At 46.4% G+C, this 26,414-nt stretch overlaps 9 protein-coding genes across 9 annotated transcripts; 3 read left to right on the top strand and 6 right to left on the bottom strand.

Moving 5' to 3' along the window:
• Positions 1–1,523: 1,523 nt before the first annotated feature.
• N7520_000615 (Zn(II)2Cys6 transcription factor domain-containing protein) lies at positions 1,524–2,572 on the bottom strand (the record flags this gene model as incomplete). The annotated part of the gene is made up of 3 exons (XM_057134550.1): positions 1,524–2,247; positions 2,317–2,414; positions 2,471–2,572. 3 exons carry the CDS (start codon positions 2,570–2,572, stop codon positions 1,524–1,526), a joined length of 924 nt encoding a protein of 307 aa, XP_057000486.1.
• A 3,510-nt stretch (positions 2,573–6,082) lies between these two features.
• Positions 6,083–7,868, bottom strand: N7520_000614 (fungal specific transcription factor domain-containing protein; the record flags this gene model as incomplete). The annotated part of the gene is made up of 3 exons (XM_057134549.1): positions 6,083–6,362; positions 6,418–6,544; positions 6,713–7,868. The coding sequence occupies 3 exons, from the start codon at positions 7,866–7,868 to the stop codon at positions 6,083–6,085; spliced, it is 1,563 nt and encodes a 520-aa protein (XP_057000485.1).
• Positions 7,869–8,714: 846 nt separating this feature from the next.
• Positions 8,715–13,087, top strand: N7520_000613 (pleiotropic drug resistance family ABC transporter; the record flags this gene model as incomplete). The annotated part of the gene is made up of 2 exons (XM_057134548.1): positions 8,715–10,457; positions 10,541–13,087. The coding sequence occupies 2 exons, from the start codon at positions 8,715–8,717 to the stop codon at positions 13,085–13,087; spliced, it is 4,290 nt and encodes a 1,429-aa protein (XP_057000484.1).
• Positions 13,088–15,332: 2,245 nt separating this feature from the next.
• N7520_000612 (NAD(P)/FAD-dependent oxidoreductase) lies at positions 15,333–16,755 on the bottom strand (the record flags this gene model as incomplete). Its single annotated transcript, XM_057134547.1, has 3 exons — positions 15,333–15,597; positions 15,654–15,897; positions 15,948–16,755. The coding sequence occupies 3 exons, from the start codon at positions 16,753–16,755 to the stop codon at positions 15,333–15,335; spliced, it is 1,317 nt and encodes a 438-aa protein (XP_057000483.1).
• Positions 16,756–17,346: 591 nt separating this feature from the next.
• N7520_000611 (Zn(II)2Cys6 transcription factor) lies at positions 17,347–20,020 on the bottom strand (the record flags this gene model as incomplete). The annotated part of the gene is made up of 6 exons (XM_057134546.1): positions 17,347–17,490; positions 17,546–18,723; positions 18,778–19,219; positions 19,273–19,661; positions 19,718–19,731; positions 19,785–20,020. Coding segments are annotated over 6 exons (2,403 nt in total), but the record flags the coding sequence as incomplete, so codon positions are not given.
• Positions 20,021–20,220: 200 nt separating this feature from the next.
• On the bottom strand, positions 20,221–20,494 carry N7520_000610 (uncharacterized protein; the record flags this gene model as incomplete). Its single annotated transcript, XM_057134545.1, has 2 exons — positions 20,221–20,260; positions 20,337–20,494. 2 exons carry the CDS (start codon positions 20,492–20,494, stop codon positions 20,221–20,223), a joined length of 198 nt encoding a protein of 65 aa, XP_057000481.1.
• A 947-nt stretch (positions 20,495–21,441) lies between these two features.
• Positions 21,442–22,560, bottom strand: N7520_000609 (uncharacterized protein; the record flags this gene model as incomplete). The annotated part of the gene is made up of 1 exon (XM_057134544.1): positions 21,442–22,560. One exon carries the CDS (start codon positions 22,558–22,560, stop codon positions 21,442–21,444), a length of 1,119 nt encoding a protein of 372 aa, XP_057000480.1.
• A 1,315-nt stretch (positions 22,561–23,875) lies between these two features.
• On the top strand, positions 23,876–25,018 carry N7520_000608 (uncharacterized protein; the record flags this gene model as incomplete). Its single annotated transcript, XM_057134543.1, has 5 exons — positions 23,876–23,890; positions 23,936–23,989; positions 24,076–24,384; positions 24,528–24,935; positions 24,983–25,018. The coding sequence occupies 5 exons, from the start codon at positions 23,876–23,878 to the stop codon at positions 25,016–25,018; spliced, it is 822 nt and encodes a 273-aa protein (XP_057000479.1).
• A 66-nt stretch (positions 25,019–25,084) lies between these two features.
• Positions 25,085–26,076, top strand: N7520_000607 (uncharacterized protein; the record flags this gene model as incomplete). The annotated part of the gene is made up of 3 exons (XM_057134542.1): positions 25,085–25,298; positions 25,348–25,559; positions 25,849–26,076. 3 exons carry the CDS (start codon positions 25,085–25,087, stop codon positions 26,074–26,076), a joined length of 654 nt encoding a protein of 217 aa, XP_057000478.1.
• Between the last annotated feature and the right edge of the window lie 338 nt (positions 26,077–26,414).

Genomic DNA, 26,414 nt, shown 5'->3' with positions numbered 1-26,414 from the left:
TTGGACATACATCTCCTATATTTCTGTCTTTAATTGTCTGGAATCGAGCGTTGCAACCGCCGAACTTCGGTAACACTAGAGAAATGATGATCTTCACAAGGAACCTCACTAAGATTATATCCTCCAATTTGATCCCCGCTTTTGCACCTATTGATTATCTCTTATACTAGCTTGTTAAATTTGCGCTAGATATGATAAATTCAAAAATGCCGACATGCGTTCATGCATACATTTTGCACTCCCGAAAACAACGCGTGATCATCGACCCTTCGGCCCCGTCGGCCCCGTCGGCTCCGCGAAACAGATCGACACTGTGGAGAAATAGCGGGGATTCTCGCTACCAACATTCATTTTAAATTGGCCTTGGCCAATACTCACTTTGCCAATGGTTTCCTCGCCCCACCGCCAAGACCTAAGCGCAACTGAATCGTTAAGCGTGCCGCATCTCATTGAGATTACTGTGAAATGTCGCACCGGAGGCTTTTTTTTGTCCTTCAATTTAATGCGGCTCGCTCAATAATTGCTCTACGCGAGAGCCTTGGCAGTGGGAGTAGGCAACGATTGTATAGTGTGTATTTGACAAGTCGATGTCAAAAATGCATTTAATAACGCATTGACTGGTGTTGTACTTCAAAGGAATTTGAATACATTTTATCTGAGAGGAATTGAGAGTGGCTATATATGCATTGTGAAGATCGAGTTAAATGAACTTGATTCTTTGTAGGGACGCCTAGGGAGTTAATTGCGAGGTGGGGCAGATAATGGAGGGCAGATGGAGAATGCCCGACCTATATAGTGGAACCAATCAGATGTGAAGGTACTAACTACGATGCAATGTAGCAACTTGTAAGCTGCTGGTCACTCGGTAAATAATTGAGAAGTGCCCCTGATAGGTGAAGCCTCAGTCGGTGTGATCAACGTGCGTCAGACGAGTACGGAATCAGAACTTTTCAGCTTTCTTGGACCCGCATGTCGCAGAATGAGTTTGGTTTGTGCATCTTTACGAAACGGGGATAGAACAAAGAGCATTTTCATGGCTCTACACAAGCGTTGTTTTATCAGGCAGAAATAGGGCAACTCTGAGCAATGAGCACACTTCCGACCTATTACGGACAATCTTCTACGCAAGATAACATTTTTATTCATGTACCAAAGATTTCAATAACATGTATGAGACTAATTATGCATACTTTCTCCAGCTTCTTCAAGTAAAGTAGATGATAACTGCTCTCTAGAAATTCTCCAGTCATTCCGCAAATCGTAACATCATATCATATAGTACAACTGGAAAAATTCGACTTGGGTCACCTCCCAATCACTTTTGGGTCGGTACAGGTTATTCACAAAGCTCATCTTACTGACGGTCAGTAGCTTTGACAAATGAGGGAAGCAAAAGTGTGCTAAACGGGAAGAGAGGGAAGAGAAAAGAAGAGAGTATAAAAGTTGGATTGTACGCATGTCACCACAGTATACGAAGTTGAATAACAGGAAATACAAAAAAATTCCAAGAGAGCAAAGCTCTCTTATCTGAAGATGCTTTCTGTTGGGTGTAGATTGACAAACTCGTTGAACTCGTTGAAATCGTCGTAGTCGTTCTTCAGATCCATATGTGAGAACGAGGACATACAAGTAATCGGGACTTGGAAGGGTAAGTTCGACCAAAGGACCTCTTCATCTTCAAGGGAAAGATTTCTAGGGTCAGGTCTAGTGACCAGGTCAATATTGTCGAATGGGTTGAATTCGGTATCGCCACATTGCCGTTGTGCATTTTCCTGCAATGCGAGTGTACTGACAATATTCTGCTGCATCACCATGGTCTGTGTGTCGAATTGAGGATTGGTGGGCATTTGGAGCTCGGGTTCGAAGGTCAGCTCGGGGACCATGGGATTAAATATAGGCGGGGCCAACGGCATGGTGTGACAAGGAGTGGCAACTGATGAGAAGCACGAGCGTGCAACAGGTGACTGGGTGCTGTCAGCGCCGGATTTGGAGAAATCGTTGCATTGAACTTGAGGACTTGTACCCCCGAGTTCTTCTAGCATTGCTTTGGGGTTTTCCTCAAAAAGCTCGCCCTTGGAGGGGTCGAGTACACCAAGATGGTTGAGCAGGTCTTGCAGGAGTGAGTAGCCGTCGTGTCCAGGTTTCAACGGCCTTTTTAGGCAGCCCTCGCCATCAATGGCTCGTCGGTAGAGCTCTTGGAGACCACAAACTAGCCAAGCTTGTTGTTGCTCAAGCATCTCAACATATCTGTTCCAACCAGGGAAAGATCAGTAAAGCACACCATTGAAAAGAAACTAGATACAGTCTCGAGCTCACCTCTTAGGGTACACTTTATCATGGGTCTTCTGCCGTTCCCCGAAGAAACAGATGGCATTATCTCCTCGACATCGCAAACATGGACTAGATCCATCACACTGTCGAGAGAATCAGCTTTGTTCGGGAAGAATGGTTGTCATTTGCTATGGTAAACCTTTGATTTTTTCAAACGACACCGATCGCATGCTTTGCAAACCCTCTTGCGGCCATTGCCATCCCATTTCGAATGTCTAGGCGGTGAGACTCCTTGGTGCATCTCCACGATAATATACTGGTATTCAAAAAGGGTTATATTGGAAAGTGAGACAGAAGAGAGTGCCAGGTGGTGTGTAAACTCGAAAGGCTAAAAGTAGGCTCTTGTTTAAAGCGCTTGTTGCTATTGTTCATAATCCGGGGAACGAAGCCAGTTGGAAGGACCAAGTAGCTTATGCCACGTAGGGATGATGATGAAATGACGAATTTGATGTTGAGATATCACTCTGTAGATCATATGAGTGATTGGTTCCCCAAAGGGAGTGGCCAAGTGGGAATCCAGTTGTGTTGAAGGTTGGGCGGTTACGGATGTGGCTTTAGTAGGAAGAGGCGAGCCAATATTCAATGTAAGAAGAGAAGAAAATGCAAGTGTGATAGAATAAGCAAGACGCAGAAAGGGAGGAGTGGCTTTCTTCAGAGCAATCTTTCTCTTAATTGTGAATCGATACACTATGTCTAGAATAAGCACCGGAATCGAATCATCAATTTTCCTTACATGCTAGCTCCACCTTGGCGATCACTAGGCCATTTTAAACTTTTTGCTCCTGACTTTCTATTGGAATCAGGATTTGTTCTATCGTACAAGGCAGAGATCGCTACCCGCGGCAGGACACGGAGGTCGGTAGTTCCATCGGCTGTTCACAGACCTCCAATGCCATTTCCAGCGATCAGTTCGCCAAGAACATATATCCGGACACGCAGCAAGTCCAGCTACTAATACAGGTAATCAAATTACGGTTAGCCTTCAGTATGCTTCAAGTATTATACTTCATACTAGAAGAAATTTCATGAGGTACAAAGTAAACCTAAGCTGCTCGATTTCTTCCGCCCAAACTGCCTCATTAGTCTTACCTTCTAATATACCTTCAAATTTTGAGCTCAGAGAGATTATAGCTCGTGATTTGAGCCTATTCCTGGACTGCTCTACACAGCATCCATCAATTCTGACAACAGCGTGAAATTGAGTTCTACCTTCCGGCCCGTAATGCCAGTCAGTGCTAGTTGCCCCCTCCTTCTTATCAATACTTTGAATGGAGAATTTGCCTTCTGGTGTTCCACCATTGGATGGATTTATAGTGCCAATTTACAACCCTGGATCATAGTCAAGATTCAAGACCATAAATCAGCCCAAAGCGCGAGCCTTCTGCTGAGTCAGCAATAAAGCAGTGCAGTGGAATAAAAAGGGGCACCTCGTGTCATAGGCACGGTCAAACAATGTAATAAAATGCAGGATCAATCAGATACTCCAGCGTACTGGATATATATTGCAGATCTACTAGCGTCGAATATTGTGTGCCTCGGAGCTAAATTCAAGCCATCCGTACCCGAGTCTGACAGAAGCCGGTACTGTGAATCTATTTTCCGATATGCCAAGGCCTTAATAATTTTTGTTCAACTTTGTTTGGCTGACATCGTATCTACTTCTGCTTTTGCTGGCAGTCAAACAAAGTTGAAATCGCTTGGGTCGAGTCGCTAGCAGCCACTTTGTTACTGTGGTTTGAATTATCAAAAGAGTGCAATTTTTCTTGGCTGACGATGGTTCGCAAAACAGTCCTTTATTACTTGTAATGTGCCCGTTTTTCCTTTTCCAGGGCGGCTCTCCCGCTATGGTTGCAAATCATCGTCTAGAATGGCGCGAAGGTTGACAAAGTGAGGTTGATCGTCTTCATGTCGTTTCCTTTATTCCGGCTCCTAGTTGAAAGAAGCAAGCTGACAACAACCAAACCATTGACTTTGTTGCAGAACCTCTGGGCTTTTCCGTTGCCACTTAGTAACCCCTATCAGCCGTGAGTGAAGTTTCTCCTCGGAAGAAACGAACTGCTGCAGGTTCCGTTCCGTGGCTGGAAGTTGCGTTCTAAATGGATTCCCGAGTCAGGCAAAGGCCAGGCTATTTGATGGTGGGGCTTATGGTATTCTAGGAGGTAAAAAAACTCAGAAAGCATATTACCCCGCCGGTATGTAGTGTGTGATAAGCCCCACAGGACTAGCAAAATCTTAGTCCCACTTAGACCTCGCCACAGCCCACGGGTGGCCCATTTTAGCGATGCTCATACCCATCATGGGCAGGGCTTTGAGCTATACTCCCAGCTCAATGTCAGGCTACACCCACCCATCCCCACGGGTGGCCTATTAGCGGTAAATAGAAGCAATATTAGGGAGGACCGTGACTTCCACGAATTGTGTAGTTTACGCCTGTAATCATCTTAAGTGGTAAAAACAGCCACATCGGTACGTAAAATTAGTTGAGTCTGGTGAGCAACACATCCCTAATTTGTGCAGAGCCTTATGTGGTGTCATTGACTGGACGATAAAACTTACAAGATGAGGCTAACCCAATCCAATATCGGGACAGGACGGAATTCCCCTCCTCCTCCTTTTGATGATCTGCAGAAGATCTACATGGAAGCGAGTTTCAGGTGATCCCAAAGACGTACAAAAGGACAATACATGTATCTACTTTACTTTCCTACTCTAAGGATCAGTGAAAAAGTGAGAAACCAATGTACTGGCTAGTATTGAACATGTTCAATAGGATCTAATGATTGATTAAGGTCTCAAGTTCGGTTGAGCGATCTCAGCGGCATACATAATCCGTGGTCCGGCGCGTTACGACGCCATATGTATTTCCGACTTCGGCCCGATTACCGTACAAATACTAGGGGAAATTGGATGAACGATGAACAAGCCTATCTCAAACAGTCATAGCGGTAGTTGACCGACATTCTACGTACGACTCAGTCTGCCACAGTGCATCTTTCTTCACTAACTAGTCCGTTAGTAAGCTTTGCATATCTTGTATTCAATTCCGACGCCTTGTGTTGAATGACTTCCACCGAGCTATAATTACTGACCTTAGATTATGCAGACGGAAGGATTTGGTCTCCCAAGCCCGAGAAGAGACAATCGGAGCTAAAGCCGGATTCGGGGTCTCGAGCCTTCCACCAGCGGCTGCAGATGAGTCAGCGGATATCCAAAGTCCGTTCATGTTTAGGGATGATGGTGTTATCTCCGCGCGTAGCAAGTAAATTACAATTGCCGACCAGTTCCAGGCCTTGAGCGAAGTGACGAGGAAAATCGTTATCGCTTTCCGGATGACGCCAGGAGCAGTATTTCGGGGCGATGCAATAGAGTTGAACTTTGTCGACGTATGCCGTCGAGGACATGATCAATAGATGCCGGCTTCACAGTGAGTTTTGGGAGGCTTCAATGGTAGATAATGATCAAGAGAATACGGCCCGTCGTCTGGGCGCGCTTAGTGAATATTTTGAGAATCAGGACTTATTGGTGGGGGCTGAGATTTTGAGTGACATCAATGTGTCTGTAGCTAAGAATCCTGCATTATGTCAAAAGGGTGAACTGTTGCTGTCTACTATTTATTCTGCTTGTCCACTTTTGTGTGCCTTAGCTAAACACTGTTGCGTGGATACAATTTGTGTCGACAAAACGAAATGAACATTTCCATGAAGGTCTATGTTTTGGCCATGGTAGAACAAAGATCCTGCAATTCATATTATCACTCATTGTCCACTGGCTCTTCTAGACTGACATCTGGATCATGGGTGCCCAAGATGGCGTGTTTAGCAAGTCGGTGAAACTCTCTGGCATACTGTGATATGAAATATGTATGATAGATCCTTTCAAAGGGTAGTCTCAATGCTGGATAGAGATTCTCAAGTTTCCGACTGGCTCCCCTAAGTAGTTGAAGGTCTTGCCACGCGTGACCAGCGGATGGATTCTGCAAAATATTCCAAAAGATGACCATGGCTGCTAGTAGTATATGGAATGTCACAATCCTGCAGAATGTTATTAAGACTGGAACAATAAGTCATAAACAAAGGCAAATCATACCAGGAAATTTCCGGAAGTTCTGGACAGGATTGAATGCCATATTGCAGCAGCATCAACCGGCTGGCCTCTACTGAGATTTCCAACGGTGAACGTATGGCATTGGAGCCAGCAGTAGAAGGAAACTCAGCTGGGATCACATAGCGGCTGCGAACCAAGTGTAAGATACAGACGCAATGGTAATATTCGAACCAAGTCAAGTAAAGACTTGCAGCAAGATTCAAATTTTTGGGGCAATCAATGATCAGTCCAACCGGATTGGGCCGCCACTGACTAGGCAGAGATATCCTCCATGTACCCAAGGTGTGCTCGATAGAGCGAATGGTCTGCTCAACATCCAATCGGGACTTCTGAACCGTAGATAGTGCGTACAGCGCTGTATAGATTCGTGACTTGACGATACTTAACCGGACATCAAAGGGAAAAGTAGGTGTAAAGTGGCCCAATAAATCCTCTGGGATGTATGCAGAGTAAAGACTTTCAAAATAGTGGGGCGGTAACGTGAGATCACAATCAGCGTCATTGATGCAAGGTGGCTGACCCGCTCGGAAGGATACGTCTTTGTCGATCACGTAACAAAGCCAGAAGAGATTCCGAAGTTGCTGAGAAATAATCGCGGATGACTCAAAGCACCAGGGCAAATTTGCAGCCGGTGCCAAAGTGTGCCCTCCTAACATGAATAGGAGGCGGACAGCAACGGTATTGAATAATGAGGCTGTTTGTAAGCTCCCAAAAATAATCCCGTGCAGTGCCTGTTGAACAATCGCGGATAAGCTTACTTCGGGAATGAATGATAGGGACATACTAACTAGCATTGTGGCTGCTTGTAGGGTCTCCAGCGACGCTTCTTCGTTCAGGGCTTCTGCCATCAGGCAACGGGCCTTCAGAGTACATAGCTCCACGTCTATTAGGGCATATGTTTGATCTTCGTCCTCGCAGATGAGTGATTTCATAGCCAGGAATGCATAAATACATGCTGCTCTGCTAGCATTGCCTGCAAGTGGTGAGCCTGAGACTTTCTTATACGCCAAATCAACCGTCTCCCGAAACAGGGCGGGATCAATGACGGGATACCGCCGTCGCAATCCAGATTCAGTATATACCTGGAGAAATGAATCAACCAACTGGAGGTCTGGGAGCTCTAATGGGGTTAACATGTGCACTCTCATCTGCATTATCTCCGCGTCTTGGTGGGAAGAATGCTGGGCGAGGGATTCCCGCTCATATGCCATTGCAAATGACATGGGCTGCCCCGCCCGCGATCGAGCCCATGATTCTGCTTCGGATGAAAATTTCGGGACACCCCAGACCAGGGTGACCGGCGGCTGCTTCAGCCCGGAGAAATGAAGGCCAATGAGAGGACCTATCCAGGTGATCTGAGAACTAGTCGTGCCTTCGTCCTTATGTATCTCGGCAAGGGGGGACACTTGCTCCTTCTCCTGGGTTTGCTGCATGATCGATTTCTGAGATATTCGCTTCCGTCTATTGGCACGAGTGAATGTGCAAAGAATGTTGTGGTGATCGCAGTAATTACATCGCGGCAACGAGGGGTCACATTTGATCTAGCAGCAGTCAGAGCGGGCATTCGAGACTGAGAGAGGCAAGAACACTACCTTTCTCCGATAGCACGAGTCACAGGCCTGTGGCGTGTATTTTCCTGGTCGAGTGGTGCGGGATGCCATGAGTTGTGAAGGGTGTACTATTTCGAAACGGGCAACAGTTAATATGATGACTGCAGGTACAGCCTTTACTTTTAAAATCTAGACTAAACTACCGGCTAAGGGTATTTACTTTACAGTTTCGCCCCCCCAAACCCCCGTACACCCAATCATAGAGGTCAAACCCTTGGACAGACCCGGGGATCCGATTCAGAACGGGTATTCAAAGCCACGAAAAGCCCTACGGCAGTTGATTGCATTTATGGATTATTGGGGTTGACTAAGCGGCACCGGAAAGTAAGCGGCGGTCATGTCTCCGTCGATCTCTCCGGCATCCGATATCTGGGTTGGTGATCGATGTGGGTCAGTCTTTTGGCCACGCTAGTTCAATATGTGACAATAAGTAGTAATTAGAAGGGCCGCAGCCATCCGATCAATTATAAAGACTATAAAAAGCTGATTTACTTCTAAGCCTCGGGCACAAAAACTTTTCTAACATTACCTACACTCTCTTCATTACCTACACTCTCTTATGCATTGGTGTTAGTCTGTTTCTTTCGTCATATATTTTTAAATTCACTTTTTCTTTCCCCTCATCCCTCCTCGTTGTCTCTTTTTGCCTTCTTCCATCAATCGCTTGGCATGGCGGCTCCGACGCCTACCTCGGAGGTGGGCAAGTTCAGCCAACCTAACGAACATTACCCTCATGACCTTGAGTCCGATCAAAACAACTCCGACGAGGAAACCTTAGACCCGGTCGAAAGTGAGGGATGGCGGCTGAACTCCATGGTGAAGAAATTACACCAGAATCAGCTGGCACAAGGCTTCCCGGAACGGAAGCTGGGCGTGACCTGGAAAGACTTGACTGTCAAGGGAATCAGTGCAGATGCCTCCGTGAATGAGAATGTCATCTCCCAGTTCAATGCGGTCAGAATTTTACAAGAGAAACGCAACAAACCAGGCCTCAGCACCATCCTGGATGCGTCGCATGGTTGCGTTAAGCCGGGCGAGATGCTGCTGGTATTGGGCCGGCCAGGCTCTGGATGTACCACGCTTCTGAAGATGCTTTCTAATCGGCGCAGAGGGTACGCCTCAGTCGAAGGTCAGGTCTTCTACGGCAGCATGACCAGTGAAGAAGCGAGCGTGTACAACGGCCAGATTGTGATGAACACGGAAGACGAGCTTTTCTTTCCTACTCTCACTGTCGGCCAAACTATGGACTTCGCCACAAGCCTCAAAGTTCCCCTGAACGTCCCTCCGAGCGCTGAGTCTGGCCAAAACCAGACCCCTGAGGACTACCGCAAAGAACGCAAAGCATTCCTAATGGAGTCAATGGGCATCAGCCATACCAACGATACCAAGGTGGGCAACGAGTACGTGCGTGGCGTGTCTGGAGGGGAGCGGAAACGTGTCTCAATTATTGAGTGTCTCGCGACCGGCGGATCTGTCTTCTGCTGGGATAACAGCACCCGTGGCCTCGACGCCAGCTCTGCGCTGGATTGGGCCAAGGCTCTGCGTTCAATGACCGACGAGTATGGACTGGCGACGATCGTGACACTATACCAAGCTGGCAACGGAATCTACAATCTCTTTGATAAAGTGCTTGTGCTTGATGAAGGCAAGCAGATCTACTACGGCCCAATGGCTGATGCCCAGCCCTTCATGGAAAGCCTCGGCTTCATCTGTGGCGAAGGCGCCAACGTCGCTGATTACTTGACCGGTGTGACTGTCCCAACTGAGCGTCAAATTAATCCATCTTTCACCACCTTCCCCGAGAATGCGGCCGCAATCCTGGAGAAGTATCAAAAATGCCCAATCAAGGACCGAATGCTGAAAGCATACGACTACCCCAACTCCACCGAGGCTCGCGAGAATACCGAAGCGTTCAAAGCCAGTGTAGAGCATGAGAAACACAAAGGGCTCGGATCGGCAGGGCCAACAACAGTTGGCTTTCCTAGCCAGGTCGCAGCATGCGCTAAACGGCAATATCAGATCATCTTTGGTGATATTGCAACATTGTTCATCAAACAGGTCTCCACCCTCATCCAAGCTCTGATTGCTGGCTCGTTGTTCTACAATGCATCGGCGGATTCTTCCGGACTATTCATCAAGGGTGGTACCCTGTTCTTCTCTTTGCTATACAACGCCCTAATGAGTATGTCCGAGGTCGTCGATTCGTTCACCGGCCGTCCAGTTTTGATTAAGCACAAGTCTTTTGCTTTCTTTCATCCGGCTGCATTCTGCATAGCTCAAATTGCAGCCGATATTCCTTTGATCCTGATACAAATCACGGTCTTTGGTATCGTCGTTTACTTTATGGTCGGTTTGACAGCGACAGCTGCTGCATTTTTCACATACTGGATCATGCTGTTTGCTACAACCATGGTTAGTCTTTCTCAACCCTCTTAGGCAGTATGCTTGATTGTTCTCCTTTCAATCCATCCACGAAAATTGCCAGCAGTCTGCAGGAGTACATTAAGCTAACCGGAAAATTCCTCAAGTGTGTCACAGCCATGTTCAGGGCCATTGGTGCTGGCTTCAGCACCTTCGACGGGGCATCCAAGGTTTCTGGTTTTATGATCTCCGCCCTTGTCATGTATACAGGGTATATGATCTCGAAGCCTTCAATGCATCCTTGGTTTGTCTGGATTTATTGGATTGACCCTTTGGCCTACTCCTTCGAAGCCTTGCTTGCCACCGAATTTCACAACAAGCAGATTGACTGTGTCAATGAAAACATTGTGCCTAACGGTGGGAACTACACTAACGAAGCAGGATACGCTTCATGCGCCGGCGTTGGCGGGGCAATCCAGGGTCAAACTTCATTGACAGGCGACCAATATCTCGCTTCCCTGAGCTATAATCATTCGCACGTCTGGAGAAACTTTGGCATTGTCTGGTGCTGGTGGGTCCTGTTTGTTTGTATCACTATTGTGTGTACCTCTCTCTGGCGTGACAAGGCTGAGAGTGGCACAAATTCTCTCGTTCCACGTGAACTTCAGAAACGTCACCGGGCTGCTACAGATGAAGAGTCTCAGTTCAATGTGAACGAGAAAAGGCCCAAGGGCGCACCTTCTCCCAGCAACGGCGGTGCAATGAATCAAGGGCTCATGCGAAACACCTCGGTTTTCACATGGAATAATCTCAAATACACGGTCAAGACACCATCAGGTGACCGAGTGCTTTTAGATGATGTCTACGGATGGGTTAAGCCCGGCATGCTGGGTGCTCTCATGGGTTCCTCTGGAGCGGGTAAAACCACCTTACTCGACGTTCTTGCCCAGCGCAAAACCGATGGAACCATTCATGGCTCTATTATGGTTGACGGTCGCCCTCTCTCGGTCTCATTCCAGAGATCCGCTGGTTACTGCGAGCAACTTGATGTCCATGAACCCCTCACCACTGTTCGCGAAGCCCTTGAATTTTCAGCCTTATTACGCCAAGCAGGTAGCAACACTGCAGAAAAGCTCGCTTATGTTGACACGATTATCGATTTATTGGAGCTTCATGATATCGCTGATACCCTTATTGGGACCCCTGGAGCTGGATTGAGCATTGAACAAAGGAAACGTGTCACTATTGGTGTTGAGCTTGTTTCGAAGCCCAAAATTCTGATTTTCCTTGATGAGCCCACTTCAGGTCTGGATGGTCAATCCGCGTATAATACAGTCCGGTTTTTGCGACGACTTGCTGATGCTGGGCAGGCCATTCTGGTCACCATCCATCAGCCCTCTGCCCAGCTCTTCTCCCAATTCGATACCATACTTTTGCTCGCCAAGGGTGGCAAAATGGTCTATTTCGGTGATATCGGTGATAATGGTAAGGTTGTGAAGGACTACTTTGAACGAAATGGCGTGCCATGTCCTCCTGGAAGCAATCCCGCGGAATATATGATCGACGTTGTCTCTGGGCATATCTCTGATCGTGATTGGAACCAAGTCTGGCTAGCATCTCCAGAGCATACTCACCAGCGCCTTCAGCTCGAACAAATCATCAAAGAGGCCAGTCAACAACCTGCGGTTGATGAAGACTTGAACGAATTCGCATTATCTTTGTGGGACCAGACTAAGATTGTCGCTCAGCGGATGAACGTTTCCCTCTATCGCAACACCGATTACATCAACAACAAAGTTCTTCTACATGTTTCATCCGCCTTGTTCAATGGCTTTTCCTTCTGGATGATTGGCGACTCGGTCAATGACTTACAGCTAAAACTTTTCACCGTCTTCAATTTTGTTTTCGTTGCACCTGGTGTGCTAAATCAACTCCAACCCTTGTTCATTGAACGAAGGAACATCTACGATGCACGTGAAAAGAAATCTCGCATGTATTCCTGGAAGGCTTTTGTTACCGCGCTCATTTTGTCCGAGTTCCCATACCTCTGCATCTGCGGTGTTTCATACTATGTCTGTTGGTACTACACCGTGGGATTCAGCAGCAACTCGAACAAAGCCGGCGCCACCTTCTTCGTCATGTTGGTGTATGAGTTCTTGTACACGGGAATCGGCCAATTCATCGCTGCATATGCCCCAAATGCCGTCTTTGCTTCACTCGCCAATCCGCTGCTGATTGGCATCATGGTCATGTTCTGTGGTGTCCTCGTTCCCTATGCCGCAATAAATGTCTTCTGGCGGTATTGGCTGTACTACCTCAATCCCTTCAATTACCTGATGGGAAGTATGTTGGTTTTCACCATTTGGGATACCGAAGTCAAGTGCAAGACCGAAGAACTGGCCATATTTGACCCCGTTGGCAACTCCACCTGCCAGGAATATCTTTCCTCCTATCTCAGTACTTCTGGAGCCTCGGCCAACTTATTGAACCCTGACGCCACATCCAACTGTCAAGTTTGCCAGTACTCCGAGGGATCCAATTATCTCGCTACCCTCAATTTGACGCAGTACCTTGACGGATGGCGCGATACGGCCATCGTGGTCATCTTTGTGCTGAGTTCATATGCTCTGGTCTACTTGATGATGAAGCTCAGAACTAAAGCTTCTAAGAAGGCCGAATGATCTTAGTTTATTCTACCCTTATTTCTGCGCTTCAACAGCTGGAATCTCGCATTATACTGCGTGTGATTACTTCTGTCCCCCGATTTGACCTTGGTTGCTTTCTTTGATCACAATCTGTTGCTGATCAACCTCTCTCATCGATTCTTCTTGTTTGATCTCATTTCTCCTAGATTTGTCTTTTCTTCCAATTTTTGTCTCGCTCGCATCATAGATCTTTTCTACCTCGGTGTAGCCTTTGCTCAACCCATGTCCCAGGGGCTGCCTCGATATTCATTATATACCTTCATGTTGAGTTGTACAGTGCCCGAGTCCTTGTGGCGAAGGTAAAACATTCTGCAATTCCCACATCTCCTTTGTTCCTAAGCTACATATACTCATATCTGTCTTTATTGATTATTCAGTCTTCCATCCAAAGGTTAAAAAGATCCGATTTTCTTATGCTATAGAGATACGACCCATTCATTTTGATAGATGCAGTTCATTTTGTTTCTGATGGTCTCTTTCATCATTCGACACCCTCATCCTGCAGCTAGACACTGCACACTGTCCTGTCTATGGCAAATTATGCTTTCCTAGTAAATAGAAGAAGCTATGGCCGACGTACCTTCCCGGAGCCTGGAAAGAAGACATCCTACAATTCTTTACGCTAAATTAGCTTCCACTTCATCTTATCGGACACCAGAATTCAATCGCCTTATTTCGACACTACAGGGGATGGATCACAAACCTGAATAGGAGATCAGGACTAGGGCTAGGAGTATGGTTATTGATTTATCGTTAGGGTTGAGGTATTGACTAGGTAAGTTGATCATCACAGATTGAAGACAACAGCAGCAATAGTGCAAATGGGTAAATCGGAACCGATTGACCAACTACAGAAACGATATAACAGAACGCAGCCTGTGCCAAATGTAGAGCATGGTGCCGGGAAAACCTCCCACAGGCTCCACGATATAGGTCCACAGCAACCACTACGATGGTAACGCGATGCGATATGTGCCTTCACCTAGGTATACTACGGTGGACCCATTCCCTAGGCGTGGGTGTAATATTCATGAAGCGAAAAGAAAAATAGAGGGAAACGTTTATTTGATCATGGCTAGAAGCCAGAACATATGCCGCAGACCTATTCTGATCTATCACCTGATCGTTCCCAGCCCTGGAGATCACCTTTCAAATCCAAAGATCAAATTGTAACCCACGTACATAGCTCTTACTCTTGGAGCAGAGATAGGTGTAATCTTATCCTCCACTACATTTGTTAGTCAAGAAATAACCTACTTATACCACGAGCTCCACCACTTAATCATACCACCGATTTTGGGGTTGAGTACCGTCGGGTGGGTGGTCAGAAGCTTCACTATACTGATCCAGCTAGATCTTGGTTCCATGCATCCTGGTATACTAACAAGTCAGTGAAATTTTCCAAATTAGCGCGCGGGCCGGGACGATGTCTCGGTGCCGATCATAGAAAGAAGAGTCTTTCCGCTTAGTCATAATAAATAAGGGAAGTGTCACTTTTTATCATTAAACCACACCACCAGACCGTCATTTCAGGTGCTTACGATAGATTGACTCTTCGTGGGAAGTCTTCAAAGCTGTAGACGTAGTGTAAATCTGATTCGCATCAAGTACAATTCTGGGAAAATTAAGCTGGCGAGTTTCGGACCCTTGTAACCGGAAGTGGAAGTAATTCGGCCCGAGTATTAGCGCTACAAGTTTGGCGACGGAGGACGGAGATCTACTTGCTCCCACCCCGAGGATATCACGATTATTCTTGAAATGATTGTCCCACGCATCCCCACTTGTGTTCTGATGCACCAATCGAATTCGACAGTGAAAGCAAATGCTGGCACTAGTCGAAGATAAAGTTTTGATTGAATTTTCGTGAATGTTTTTGCTATATCCTGGCCGAAAACCCAAAAAGCCGAGCAGACCGATACACTCCGATAAATTGAAGAGCTCTAGAAACGGCTTGGATGGGACTTTAAGCCAAACACGGCCTAGCTGCATATTGGCCCCAAAATGGAACGTTCGTCACGAGGCCAGGATGATTTTCTAGCTTCATGCGGACGTCTTGCTCTCAACACTTGTCTTCAAGTAATAATAAAGGGGTTGAAATCATCTCACAACACCATGATTCTTATATTTTGGGCGGAATATAGGTTCAACTCCAACATTTGAATAAAGCAACAAAATTCGCTGTTCATGCCCAGTGCGTTCGTAAGAAATCGTCTAATCCACATCATAGCTTCGCCGCCGGTTGCAACAGATGCCTCATCTCAGAGTTTGGGTACTCCACATTCTGAGATGAATCAGGTCGCTGTCGATCCCAAGCCCACTTCTCTACCAACTCGGGCGCCAACTCGCCCTCAATCATTTGCGTGATGTACTTTCCAAGCACAGGGAAGAATTTATAACCATGGAAAGAACCGCAGGTTGCAACGTAGAGTCCTCTGGAGGCAGAGTGAGGAGAAATGATAAAGTCGGAGGTAGTGGTGAAGGCGTCCCTACTGATTGTTAGATCTTGATTGACAGCGTCAGTTCGCCTATGGTGGACACTTACCAGCAGATTCGGTGTTTCGTCATCTTCCAATCCGCACTCTCGGGTCCATACCACAGATTCCTGGCCTCAACAATGTCCTGCTTGAGAGGCCCAGGGACCTTCCACTGGTTGTAATCGAATGTGGGCGGAGGAGAGGAGATGGAATGACCAGGCAACACCTCGCGAGTGTTTGTGAAAATCTTGGATCCCCACCACTTCATTTCCCCATCAGTAGTGGGAGGAAGACTGCCAATGAAGGGTTTGCCTATTAAGAATCAGCGCTATTCGTGCAGACAGACAAAGAGTAATGTTCACCTTCATCAGGTGTGTAGCCCTGGAACCCAACAGGCATGTCTTTATACTTCTTATACTGCTCCTCATTGAGCTGTGCCATTCCAGTAGTGATACCCGCGGCCAGAATTCGTTCTCCAGCTCGGAGACCAGGGTTCCCGCTCTTCGCAGCACTCCACTCGAGCAATGTAGGCGTGAAAGCGCCCGCCGCAACGATAACATGGGTAGCCGATAATACCTCTCCAGATTTCGTCTTCAAACCGGTGCAAGAGCCACGACCATCGAACTCCAGATTGGCAACGTCAGCAGTCACATACTTGACACCCAATTCCAGGCACCTCTTCGTGACAGCGCGGAGTGCATCTCCGGCGGCAGCCCAGCCACTAGCCCTGTTGATGAGAACCTCCTTGACACCGGTGTAGTCCGCGTTGTCAAAAATTCCGCCGTAGAGTTTCCGGGCTTCGGCGACGGGCAGCGCGATGATATCGTCGTTGCGACCGAGCTCTTTGTGGTTTGTTATGACGGTTTGTGCGTAGTCGCTGCGACAGTTCCAGTAAACACCGGTTTGGTGGAAATGAGGCTGCCAAAGAGGATCGGATTTGAAAATGTCTTGGGCTTCAAGAGCTAGTTTGCAATATGTTTTGTCATCGTAATCGGCGCGGATCACCTTGTTCCAATCCCATGATGCTGCCACGCGAGATTCGGCGTCGTATGCATCTCGGTCTACAAGAGTGACCGAAGCAGTGGGATACTTTTGGATCAGGTGAAAGGCAGTTGATACACCGAATACACCAGCACCGATGATGAGGTATGAGGAGTTAGTTGAGGCCATCTTCAATGGGCCAGAAATTTCAGTTTCGGCAGGCACTCAATCTCCAGTCGTTGATACCGTGAGAAAGAAGATGAGAATTGATCGAAAAATTTTCCCAAAGCTTTCCTCCTCCTCTTTCAAATTTCTTTGAGCGAATTGGCGCCTTATCTGTGAATCGAGACTCGCGACTATCTTCACCGGCAGCGGCTCCGATCCCGGGATGTTTCCCGCGGAGCCGATCACGTGGATCTATACAATGAATCAACAGATCTTTGAAAATTACAACTAGTCTTTATTATTGATATTTAAACTCTGTAAAGACTGACTTTGTTATACCAGCTTGATATTAATGGTCTAAATATGTTAGACCGAAGAGGAGATCGACATTCTGCAATGCGTTTGTATACAGCTTGCTAACGTCGGGAGGAAGCCCGTGCCGACCGTGCGGGGTAGCATTGCCAAATAGGAGAGCGCCTTTCGGCGTGCGGAGAGATACTATGGGTCGTTATTTTCCACCAGCCTAAAAGATGCAATTCAAAGAGATACGCAAATAAAAATATCTCGGGCCGTGGGTTCATTCGCTCTACCCATCGCCGTTTCGTCGTAAATTTCCTAGTAGGCAAGTCCATGGGCCAACGGCGTCCAGCGGTATAAAGACAATAGCTCTCTCCGTCTGGCTTTGTGTTCGTCCCATGAATGAGGACCAAGCTGTTGAGCATCATACAACATTGATCTGAAAACCCTTCGAAAGTTTTTCTGTATAGCAAGTTGTCAGTACTTGCACATGCCAATTGGTGAGTAGAGGCCATACCTGAAATGTCGTATCTAAAGTGACCACACTCACTTCGTGGGCACGAATGATTGTCTCGCATACTTCTTCCACGGATCGATTTGGACCAAGCTCCGGCATGCGATCAACAAATAGTAGTAAGATAAAACTTCCCTGGAGGAGATAGATGCCGAAGAGATAAGGCATGAAGAGCAATTCTGGATCCAGAGTCAAAATCTGGGAGACTACACCTGTTGCACTTAATGCATGCGAGGCGCAGGTCAAGAAACTTTCAGAAGTGATCCAATCGTCTTTGTCTTCAATCATTGAAATTGGGTCCCATTTGCCGTGAAGTAAGATGTAGAAGACATGTAAAAGATAGGTGCTATAAATCTGAACCAATTGCAGCTTTGATCTTTCAGACTTTTTGACATCGGGAGAAAACTCTCCAGTTATATGTGCAGGTAGACCAGTGAGATTGTGGGGAAAGCCACTAGCAGCTGAGTCATCCGTAAACAATTCATCACTTTGAGTTTCCAGTGCGGCTAGCTCTTGCTCTCGCGAGGATATCATGGCTTCGATATGAAGAATAGCATCTGAGGGGACATAATTTCCCATTATGGGGTGACTGCGATAGTGATGTAAATCAATAATGTGCCCAAGAACCGTTGTCAATGGTAAAAAGTATTCGAAGAATCCGCAACCCGAAATCTGCGCGGGCGGTCCTAGTGGACTTGCAGGGATGTTGTTCAGATCAGCCGTGTCAAGTGATTGCCACACTTTCTCAGGCAGCGGCGTTCTGACACAGAAGGTACCTTCGGGGAGGCTAAGTCGCATATTGAAAGACAAGGCCAAGTGACGGTCTAAAGAGTAAATCAACCAAAACAGACGCCGGCGCTCTTCTTTCGAAATTAGCCATCGTCGAAACGTGGAGTCACCATTATACAGCCCGCAAAACACGGGGCCGAGATCAATATCCTGGTCCTCCATACTTAGACCGCTTGCGCGAACAAGCCTTGTTAGCTTTTCTCTCCATTTTAGTGAGTCTGCCTTGTAATGGCCACCCGATATGGTCAAGGTCAAGATGGTCACAGCGAGAATGATGTCTGTGGACCCTAGCTGTCTTGGCAGAAATGCTTTTCCAGATGTCTGGCGATTGGGAGCCGATTTAATATTGCTCGGTGAGCTACTATTGGGATGACTATAGAATTGCCACCCATCTGATCAATGAGCAACCGCTGAAAGAAGTTCCCAAATATCAAAGTCCAACGTACCTGGAGTGCGGAAATAATTGTCTGGATCTTCTGACTCAAGCAAGTCCAATGAAAGGCGATAGAGATCCACGCTTGTACGCTCTCGAACTCCTGGGGTGTCAAAGGTCTTCATATCCGCAGTTTGCGTGACGCAGAAAAGAATTACCATCAGAAGAGCAGGTGACAATGAACGTGAATCATGTTGATGTAGCAGGGATGATGGATGGAGAACATGCGCTAACATGTAGGGCGATGTTGATTTATAGAGATGGTTTGAGCCTCCATCGAAGTAAATGTCAAGCATCTCTGCGGCCTCTTCCCGAGAGAGCAGTCCATTTAAATACGGAAATATCTTATCCAAACACTTATAGGGTTCTTTTGTTGAGCGTTCATCAGGCATGGAAAGTTCATCAAATTTGGGCCGAGGAAGATTTTTCAGAGCGATGGCAGGACTCCGGGATATCTTCAAGGGAAATTAGACAGCCTACTTACAAGATTCAAAAGTAGGTTGCTTACTTGACAGGGTAAAATTGAGTTTTCATTTAAGTCTTGTGCAATGTCGCTGGTTGAGCTCTGAAGAGTTTCACTGAAAGTATCGTGTTGGGTAGAGAATGACGGGCTGGTGGCACTGAAATCAGTCGGGCTCTTAAGGACCTCCGCGATGCTGTTCGGGTCTTCTCCGACAGTGTATCGTCGTCGATCTGTAGGAGCCATGAGATCGCAAGCATTTGGCAGAGACGAGCTATCTGACGTGTCTGTACCTAGTGGGCTCCAAGCCAAGATTTGTGGTTGTTCATGCTCGGAAGATGCATGAGGTTCTTGCCGCAAATATCGGGCAGATTCCGACCGAGGTGGACGCCCGCGTTTACGGACTGTCTTGGTGTAATGACAGGATTCATCACGCTCTGTTTATTCAAGCAGTTAGAGACCCAGGATCCAACATATTGCAATTCTTTCATACCTGTACATCGTCGACTGCCGAGGTGATTGAATCAGTACGATTCTTTTTCCATTTTTAGAACACTCACCATGGCCGCTGGCCGTCGCAGCGTTGTTTCGAGTGAGTACATAAATCGCATGCTCTTAGAACTCGTGTTTGATGTTTATGCGACATACTCAGTTCGTCAAAGATTCCAGAAGTCAGATGGTAGTACTTTGGGGAAAGCCTGGAAGGGGAAAGAAAATCAATGGCGTGGATGCGGAGAGGATGTGGGGAAGTGGAGACCCAGACCAAGAAGATCAAGTCAAATTTTTCACTGTTTAGCCTAAATCGGCGAATCTTTATCATTCTGAGATATTCAACTTTGAAGTTTGAATTCACTGCAAATCCCAGTATGACGGGGAATCAGGCCCATCGGTCTTGAATAATCCTGACTTCGGACGTTTTTAACGTCCTTTTCATTATCTGCCGTGCCATGGTCAAGCCACTCCATTGATGATGCATCCGTATTATAGAGTTCCATTTCAAACCGTGAAAAGAAGTAGGAAAAGCATAAGGACATCTCTAGGTTAGCTAATCTAAATTTTGAAGTCAGCATTCAAACCGGGTAACATTAATTACGGCTAGCCTGAGTACTTACGGGAGTCCAAGACATCGACGTATTCCCTTGCTGAACGAGAAATTCCATTTCTCCAACTCTTTGTCATCCTTACCTAGCCATCTTTCCGGCTTGAAGGACTCGGGCGCTGGAAAGTAGTCGAGGTTATAATGCCTAAGATACCGACTCAAGGACACCATTGTCTATTATTGTGCATGTCAGCATACAGTAGTGACATTAAACTGGCGTTGATTACTTACACCGCCAGGAATATGATGTGATTGAACGGAAACACCGCCAGGTGGCGTGACTCTTGGGAAGAATCCAATTAGACTTGATGAGAGACGTAATATCTCTTGAATCACAGCAGTCTGTAGAACCTGGTATTAGCAAGATACTGGGGTATAGATTCAATAAACATACCAGATATGGCAGGCTTTGGATTTGTTGCCACTTTGCTGGATTCTTAATCGATTCAGTATTATCGTCAAGCTCCTTTCGAGGCCGCAACAGCACTTCTGGAAATTTCAACAAGTAATATGTTTCGCAAGCGAGAGTATATGCAGCCGTGTCAATTCCGGCAGATACCAATCCAAAAGCCTCGTCTATCAACTCGTCTATTGAAAGTAGCTCAATGCCCTCTTCGGCGCTCAGTGGCAGGAGCGCATCAAATATAGGAATAGTTTCCTATTCGTTGAGATTAGTATTCACTTGGTCAATGCCTTTGCTTTCGTCCGGGCTATCCTGTGTTTCATGCTTTCTTCTAGCTTCCGATATTCATGACTCGCAACTCTTATTCATAATTTCCTATCAGCGGGGGGAAATTTCAATGTTGGCTTGGATGCTGACCTGTCGAAATTGAATGTAACCAGGTGTCATTCTCTCGGCTATGAACACCGGCAAATTCAAAATGAGTTTGACTAGAAACGGAAAGTGTCGAACTTCAAAGGTTTTAGGAAATTATATCAGATATCGAAACAGGAAACTTCTTAATCAATGTGAATTTGCGACTTAAATAACTCCAGACTTACAGAGTTCAGAGAAAAGGTGCTAGAATTCTAGGACTTATAGATATGGTAGGGATTTTTTTCATTCCAGTGTACGTTTGTACACCGTCAAGCAATGAGAAGTAGTCCGATGTCAAATATCATAGCTTCACTGTCCCCATGCGCTTATGAGTTACATCCCAGCCGTCACCTGGACTTGGGAAGCTATAATTTCGCCACGGTCCCAGAATTTTCTGCACCTTTGCATACATCTCATCTTCTGCATCCGTGTCTCCAGACTCAATTATTTCGGTAGTATTTGTACCCCAAAGCCAGTGAGAACCGTTCTCTTCGGACTTTTGGAGAATCTTTTGAGCTGACACAAGATTTTCTTCCAGTTCGGCAACATTAGCGATGCCCATGATCGTAGTAACACGGAACCCATCTGAAGACTCCATCTGTGCTCGCCGAATAGCATATCGCAGCGCCAAATCTGCAAGGGATTCGCCACGGGCTTTAACGTACTCAGAGGCTGCTTGGGCTGCTTTGCGCAAACCCGGAGGGGCAGGATGGAAGTCGCCCAAATCCCCAACGGGAACCCCGTTTTCACGGAGAAGACCGATCGCCAGTGGACTGGAGCTACACACGGACGAAACACCGGCACGCTGGAAGGCCGCCAAACCTTCATGCGCTAGTCGATCATTTTGAAGAGTCAACTGCGCCCAATTCTGTATGATATCCAAGGGGCGGTTGTATTGCTCCTTGACGCGGTGGGCAAGGCGAGCGAGGATATCGATGCGGTATCCTGATATGCCAATGTATCGGATGTGACCCTCCTGAACCATATCGATCAAGGTGCCCACAGCTTGAAGCGCTTCTTTCTCGGGGACAAATTCGACATCATGACAGAACACGACATCTAGATAGCTTGTTTGTAGGCGTTGCAGCGACCGTAATACCGAGCGTCGTATCCAAGCGGGCGAATAGTCGAACTGATCGACACTAATGCGCCCAGTTTTGGTCATCAAAAAGTAATGATCGCGAGAGTAGTGACTTGTGATGTCGGGGTGAGACAGCGCTTCACCAAGGAGTATTTCAGACGGGTGGTAATATGCAGAGGTGTCGATTGCGCGCAAGCCAAGTTCAAACGCGCGTTTAAGAACGTCCAGGGTTTGGCTTGAATTGGGATTATGCCGTAACTGATGGCTGAATCCCGCACCGCCCAACACGAGCGGCGGAAGTATCTGTGATAATAGTGTTGAAGGTTTGGAAACGCTCATCTTGGGTTGTTGCCGACACAATATTGTCCACTGTGAAGAAAGAAATCTATCACCATTTTATCTCCCTCTTCCTTTCAACCCCGGCTATCAGCAAGACCAAGATGCACGTTATCGTTAAAAAAACCGAATTCCGAGCTGACACATAATACTCCGATGCAAATACCCGTCGGGAAAAATATAATTGGTTCCCCGCAAACGATGCCGATCACTTCCACCATATGAGAAGTAAGTCTTTTGAAAACTTGCTGCTGAATCGAGCTAGTGATTTCAAATGTCACAGTTACAACTTTGATCATCTCTAGCGCGTCATAACCATCATCATCAACTTCCATTCTCACGATGCGCGACTTGGAGAAGATGGTCTGGAAATACAGGAAGCAATCGAGTTCTAGGCATAGCGATTATGAAAACAGTGTGGGCATCCTCCTCGGCATCATACTTCATGCTTTATGGCTTAATATCTGTTCAGTGGACTTGAATATGATTCCCATGGAGTGTCGATATGTTGATTATGGCAAACCACCTGGAATGCCCCTGAATGGCGCGTGGGGGCATCAATAAGCAAGGTCCGGGGCCCCGGATCCACGAGACTTTCTACCGTCACTCCCCTTTCTCCAAATTGGGCAAGTGACGAAATGTCAAAAGTTCCACCCGGTCATCGTATAAATAGTTTTCTACTACTTTTATTGCAACCCATGAATACTTTGTTAAATATCTCCTACTCAGTCTCCTACTTAGTATCCTACTTAGTAACCTATCAAGAATTCTTTTTTCTTTCATATCGTATTAATCTAACAATCAAAAGTCTCTGTATTTATGAATAGCGATATAGAAAAAGAAAGAGAAAAAAGAGAAGAGAAGAAAAATAAAGTAAAGGAGAAGGGGAAAAAGCAAAAATCTGGTGGAGGTTTCGAACGTATATCCAAAAAGGCTGCGGTATACCCAAGTAATAGAGAGGTAGAATAGAGAGTGGTGGTGATACCCTCCCTTATGTTAAGCCCCATATTTTGGATTATATTAGGGTTTGGGTAGGTAGACTAGAAAATGCAAGGTTGGAAGGCGCCTGCGAAGGTGGTGTGGACTTGATGTATTGGAAAAATGAAAGTCATTTTACTGATTTTTATGGGAGCGACGGTAGCAGAAAAGAGAGACGGTACAAAGTCTCGGATCCACACACAGGCCCGAGCTTGAGTATGAGTGGAATGAGGGGAAATTACCCGCAACTCGTTTCACGATCAGAATAAATGCATGGCAGAGCGCAATAATATCTTGTGTTTTTTAGATCAGCCCCAACATACCATCAAAAATAGCCACAATGGGTGGCTCCTGGGTAAGCCGCGTGACTATCTCTTATTCAAATATCTAATGAAGCCAGAAAATGTATATGTATGGCATCGCGCCATGTACCGGAGGTGTGGCGTTCGGATATGTAAGTACATTGCCTTCTAAATATTTTCCCCATTCTGATATAACTTATCCAGGATACTGGGTCGATGAGTGAGTGAATTTGTTCAGAGGGAAGGTTATAGTGCTGATTTCTGGGCAGGTGGAATCCTCACAATGCCCCAATTTCTCTCATATATGAACTACCCTGGGAACTTTTTACAGGGAGGTATAACTGCATCAATCCAAGCTGGCTCGTTTGCAGGGTCCCTCCTGACAGGCGCTTTTCTGGCGGACCGCCTGGGTCGTCGAAACACCATTCTCCTGGGATCATTGATATTCACCATCGGTGTAGCTATCTCAACCGCATCCAATGGAGTTACAGCTCTTGTTGCAGGTCGGGTGATCAATGGCTTGGGCAATGGTTGTTTAGCAATGATGGTATTGTGACAACCTTACTACCGAAAACGTATGTCTTTGTCAGCTAAAGCAGAATGACTGAGCGCAGGTACCTCTTCACCAGAGCGAGATTGCACCTTTTAAGTAAGCTATTCCCCTTCATTTATTTCAATCGAGTCTGTCAGCTAAGAAAAGATAGGATCCGTGGTCGGATTGTTTCGATGCAACAATGTTGTATCAATTTTGGAATTCTTATTGCATTTTGGATACAATACGGTTCAAGCTTTCTGTCAGGGAATGCGTCATGGCGCCTAGCATTAGGACTTCAGATGATTCCAACAATTTCATTACATCTTACCATGTACTTCATGCCGGAATCACCTCGATGGCTTGCACAGAGAGACGAACACGAAAAGGCACTGCACGCGCTGGCCAGGTTGCATTCAAATGGCGATATCAATGACCCTTTCGTGCATGCGGAATTGGCTGAGATTGAGGCGAAGATTCAGTGGGAGAGGCAGAATCCACCTCCGTCTTATATTCAGATGCTGATTGGACGTGATCGCCGTCGAACATGGCTGGGAATTGGAGTGGTCAGTTCGAAATTACCCTGATATGTTCATCTCTAATCTTCATTTAGCAATTCTGGCAACAAGTCACTGGTGTTAACGTGTAAGTGACAATCCGCTACATTTGGCGAAAGGAAATTCTCTCGGCTAATCACGGTTCAAACCCCAGAATCATGTACTATGCGGTCTTTCTATTTGAACAGGCTGGAATCAGTTCAACTCGTGGCTCCTTGTTAGCGAATGGCATCCAAGGAGCGGTACTGAACATTTTCACTTGGCCAAATATGTACTGGATGGATACCTGGGGTCGTCGGACTCCGATGGTTATCGGTGGCTTTGGCATGGGCATCGCCATGATGCTTATCGGAACAATCATGAAAACTAAAGGTAAGCTCTGTCTGCGTATGTTGAGGAACTCTATAATGACAGAACCCAGGGAACCCGATCTACAATCCGCTCACGAAGAAAACCAACTTCGATTTCAGTAGCCAAACTGCGTCAAATGCCACTATTGCATTTGTTTATGTTTATGTTATGGTTTTTGGTCTGACATGGGCCTGCGTTGCTTGGGTTTATCCCCCTGAACTATTCACCACAGGCTCTCGCGGACGAGGAACATCTATGACTTCGGCAACAAATTGGTTTGTGGTAAGTTATTTCCTGAACACAGTAAACACTCTGCAAGGCTTGAGCAACTGACTTTTTCTCAAGAACTTTTGGTTCGCTTTGTATATCCCAACAGCCATGGAAAAGATCTCGTGAGTGAAGCAGCTCCCGAAACGCACCAAAGTCGATTGAGACTGACACAACATTCTAGATGGAAACTCTACATGGTTTTTATGACTCTGTGTTTCACCATGGCTATAGTTGTTTTCTTTTTCTATCCCGTGAGTTGAACCCCCTCACTAGGATCGCTCGATTGCTAATAACATGCAAGGAGACGGCAGGGAAAAGCCTGGAGGAGGTGGACTTCCTATTTTCTAAAGATAGGACCGTTTGGGTCTTCCAAGATCGACAGGCTCGTAAAGTTGGAGCCATTTTTGAACGTGACATGGCCCACGGGGAAGCGCTCACTGACTTCGATGGCAAGATTGCAGGGACTTCTCATGTCGACAATGTAGAGTACGAGACACAGTTAGCTACTTCACATGTAGGAGCGGCGTAGTTTCGTCATTATTACCACGCCACTTATGGAGTTGCAGCATTGTTCAATTAATTGCGTCCTACCGAGGGCACCAGGTTGACATACGTATGCTGGTAATACCCTCGTATAGCAAACAATTGAATCAACCATAATGTTCAATAAAATGAAGGGTTGTATTTACGAGGTCTCGGCAATCCAGTCAATTATTGTCTTGCAAGGCTTGACCGCTCATGTAGCCCCGTAGAATTCCAGGTCAATATAAATAGAGACTGTGGCGTTCATGTGGGGGGATATCGGCTCCAGGGCCCAAAATTCCATAAGTAAAACAATAGGTTGTTCTAGGCCTCTGGTTCGAAGTC

Source organism: Penicillium odoratum (genome assembly GCF_028828045.1).
Source record: "Penicillium odoratum strain IBT 22623 chromosome Unknown utg000001l_segment0_segment0, whole genome shotgun sequence".
NCBI lineage: Eukaryota > Fungi > Ascomycota > Eurotiomycetes > Eurotiales > Aspergillaceae > Penicillium > Penicillium odoratum.
Note: the sequence above shows the minus strand (reverse complement) of the source record. Positions and strands in the feature narration are given on the sequence as shown.